General features: G+C 31.5%; 1 protein-coding gene across 3 annotated transcripts in view; it reads left to right on the forward strand.

The window, feature by feature from the left end:
- LOC107639524 (protein SRG1) overlaps positions 1-4,032 on the forward strand; it is a 13,669-nt gene that overhangs the window by 3,904 nt on the left and 5,733 nt on the right. For all 3 annotated transcript variants that reach the window (XM_016343059.2, XM_021121331.1, XM_016343058.2), the window contains one exon: positions 1,902-2,226. In XM_016343059.2, coding sequence (XP_016198545.1) covers positions 1,902-2,226 — 325 coding nt within the window. The remainder of the gene's footprint in view (positions 1-1,901; positions 2,227-4,032) is intronic.

The following is a 4,032-nucleotide window of genomic DNA, read 5'->3' on the forward strand; positions in this document are numbered from 1 at the left end:
TTATAATTTGAATAGTTTAGAATAAAAAATATTTAAAAAACTAAAGATTGAAAGAATATAATATATGGTTTTTAGTGTATTGATGAGTAGAAATTGAATGATAAATTTGAATACTGACAAGTACATTAGATCGTTCAAGTAATATTACAGTGAGTGAATATCGTTTCCATGAGAATTAACGGATTAAGGCAAGCAATGTCTGATTTAATCTCTAATTAGATCAATTAAAACTTGGCAAGAAGATTATGGATCTTGACGAAAAAAAGAATAGATAGGATAAAAATTTAACAGCTAAGATTATTGGGCGAGAAAAGGGTTTAGAGGGTTTAGAAAGAAATCAAGAATTGAGAATATTAAAGGTTTTCGAAGATGTTAAATTCTTAGAAAAAATAATACTTGTATTTCTTACTTTGACTCATCCAAAAATATTTTTATAGCAAATCTTTTATAATTAAATTCGAATTCCTTAACAATCTAATTTCTCTAATCCTAATTAAACGTCAATTTCTTGGTCAACTAATTAAGAAGAGAAGTTAAAAACGGTTTTGATTTTAAGCCATACAATATTTAAAAAACTATTCCTAGCTGCATTAAATGTCACTTATTCAAAAGAATAGTTTAAAGTAATAGAATATTTTCAATACTTCTAACCATTAATGATTGAAGAACGAAACTCAATCTTGAAAAAGTAGAAAAACATGAATCAAAATAAAGAAAATACTTGCATTACTAATCTATAAAAATAAAACAGAACTTCTGTAAATCCCGCGTAATTAATGAAAAATTAGCCAATAAATTAATTATTATTCAAAGAAAATGGAGATTTAGTTACTCATGATAATAAGAAAACTAAAGCAAAAGAAGAAGATGAAGGTATGAGATCTTAGATTATTGGAATCCAAAGATCCTCCCCCAGATATCTCTTTCTTGTGAACCTCTTATTATATCCTAAGTTCTATCTAGAATTCAAATTCAAAAATTAAATCTAATCTCTTATCTTTAGAAAGATAAGATAACTAAAATAATAATTCAAATCTATCCTAAAACTAATTTTTAGCTTTCTGAAAGAAAGAAAGATAACACTTTATTTAAATCCAAATTTAAATTAAACTAACACCTAATTTTTCTAGAAGAGTTGACAACCACTAATCACAAAAATTCTTAGAGAATTTTGATTCAAAACAAGTCCCTGAGAGTTGGAGTTGGTCATGGCGTTTAACTTGGAAGTCCAGCCTTGCACGCATCTTCTTATGGGTTTCGAAGGTATTACACGCCACTCTTGGTATTGCACGCCAACTTAGTTCTTCCTTGAGGGCATTACACGCCCTTTGCTGGCGTTGTATGCTACTTTCTTGGACTCTGGGGTGTTAAATGTTCTTTGTTGGTGTTGCACGCCAACTTTGGACGCTGATTTTTGCGACAAGAAAGATGATGGTTTTGTGTGGTTTAGAATGTTTACTGTAGACATATGCATATTATTCTAAAGCTCTCGATATCAACTTTCTAATGCCACTAGAACTGGCTCATTTGGATTTTTTTAACTTAAATTATAATCACTTGAATATAAAGAGGTTAGAATTGACAGTATTTACAAATTACTCTTTAGTTGTAAATTTTTTTAAAAATATAACTTGAATCCACAATAATTCTAAAACAACTTTAAATTTATGATTAGTTATAAAAATTTTATTAAAACATAGAAAAACTTTAATTTAAATAATAAAAAAGCATATATATAAAAATCATTAAAGATGACAAGACATCATATATCTTGATTAAATTTAAATTACAAAAATTGATGATCTATAAAGATTAAGTTGTCTTAGATGTTTAGCAATTACTTTATCAACACATTTCTATATCTTCATCATCATATATAACTTCTTCATGAACCATTGCAGTGAGATAATAGAGGCATATTCAAGGGAAGTTAATAGAGTGAGTCGAGAACTGCTGAGTACTTTGTCTGCGATTATGGGGATGGAGAATCATGTTCTTCATGAACTACACAAAGAAATAATTCAAGGCTTACGTATGAACTATTACCCTCCTTGTATCACACCAGAAAATGTATTGGGTGTGAGTCCACACTCTGATTCAGGCACCATAACATTGCTTCTGCAAAATGATGATGTTTGCGGCTTAGAAATTCGACACAAGGGAGGATGGGTACCTGTCGTTCCAAAATCAGATGCTCTAGTTGTCAATGTTGGAGATATCTTAGAGGTACATACCTTGACATATCTTTTGTTAGTAAGCGTTTCTTTCCACCCACTGAAATTGATATTGAGGAATAGACACTCAATATTGTGTTTGGTGATTAGAAATAAATTGAAAATAAGCATTCAAATTTTATAAGCACTCAAATTGCAATAGAAGTGAAAAAGATAAAAGAGATCAAAACAGACTAATCAAATAGAGAAAATAAGTGGAAACATGTCTGAATTTTATATATATGTTTATAGAAAAAAATAAATTATAACTGTGAGTATGAAAAACTCAACTAAATCAACTTTTATACTAAAAGTATATGTAAGAAAAATTAGAACAAATTATTATAATACCTGTGAAATTTGGGGGAAAAAATGCAACCCATATATGATTAAATTATATGGTGTTGATTAAAAAGTGATGTTAAAAATTTGATTGAATGGTAAAACTAATATTTAAAACTACAAAATGATGGTTTGAAATATTGAGTTAATTGATCTATTATGAATCCCACAAAATTCAGCATTATATTACAGTATTCATTAAAATATCAGTCAATAAATCCTAAACAAATTCAAATTATAAACTCAAGAATCATAATAGCATGCTTAATTAACTATGAACTAAGAGAAATCCTAATAAAAAATTTTCTAATATTATTCTAAATTAACCTAACAGCAAAAAATATTTTAACTAAATTAAATTAATAACGAAAAATTAAAATCTAATTAAATCATAATGAATTTAAAATAGAGAATATTAATAAAAAAATTAACAAAAGCCCAAAACCAACTTCAGAGCAAGAAGAGTGGAGCAACGATGGAGGTGGAGGTGGAGGTTGCGGCGGTGGAGGTGGCTCGCTAGAGTGCGCCTCGGTGGAGAGAGCAGCGGACATCGCGGTGGTGGAGGCGTGGCTTGTGGTGGAAGTTCTGCTTTCCTAAATTCACGTGGAGCGTTGAGCGCGGCTGGTGGCAGAGGTTCTGGCTTGCCGAGAACGATGGAGCGGCGATGGCGGCAATGAAAGGGGGTAGAGAACGGAGGTGGAGGTGGTAATGAGAGAGAAAGGGTGATGATGGACACGACGGTTCACGCTTTCTTTTAGGGCACGATTACCATCGAAAAAAATCGATGGTAACGTTTTCTGTATGTCCAAAACGCAACGTTTCACTAAACAAGATTACTGTCATATTTACATGTCGATAAATTCGACGATAGTGAGCGTGCCATAATTTTTTTTTTCTTTCCAAATATTACCGTCGACGGGAAGGAGAAAGGGGAGATGAATGATGCATGGACTAAAAAAATCAAAGGAAGAAAACTAAGAGTGACTAACCATGGTTGGATTGCGTACCAACAAGCGGCCATTTATCGTCACTAGCTTCACCTTGCTTCTCCTAGGTTGGGGGTTTGGGAAGCTTGAGGGGCTTCACGACACACCTCAGTGCCATTTATGTTAATGCATGAATCCCTCATCTTCATATCAATTCTCATTTTGATGCATGCTGCCAACTTCTCTATCAATGTGCAAGCTTGTTTTATTGTTTGCTTTTTCAATGAGCCTCTAGCCCAACTATCCAGCACTGTTTTGTAATCTCAAGAGTCCGATGATAATATTTTAGGGTTACGAATTTATAATCAAATTCGACGGAAAACTCGCCACTATCGTCCAACGCTAAATCTGACGGTATTTAATATTTTTCTTATAGTTGAATGAAATTAAAATTTCAATCTCAAAATATAAAATTTCAGTCTATTTAGTATCTCTACGAAGTGGAGATACAAGAGATTGAAATTTCTAAAGACAAGTACTAAAATTTTAAC

The sequence above is a fragment of the Arachis ipaensis genome, chromosome B04, assembly GCF_000816755.2.
Source record: "Arachis ipaensis cultivar K30076 chromosome B04, Araip1.1, whole genome shotgun sequence".
NCBI classification, from domain to species: domain Eukaryota; kingdom Viridiplantae; phylum Streptophyta; class Magnoliopsida; order Fabales; family Fabaceae; genus Arachis; species Arachis ipaensis.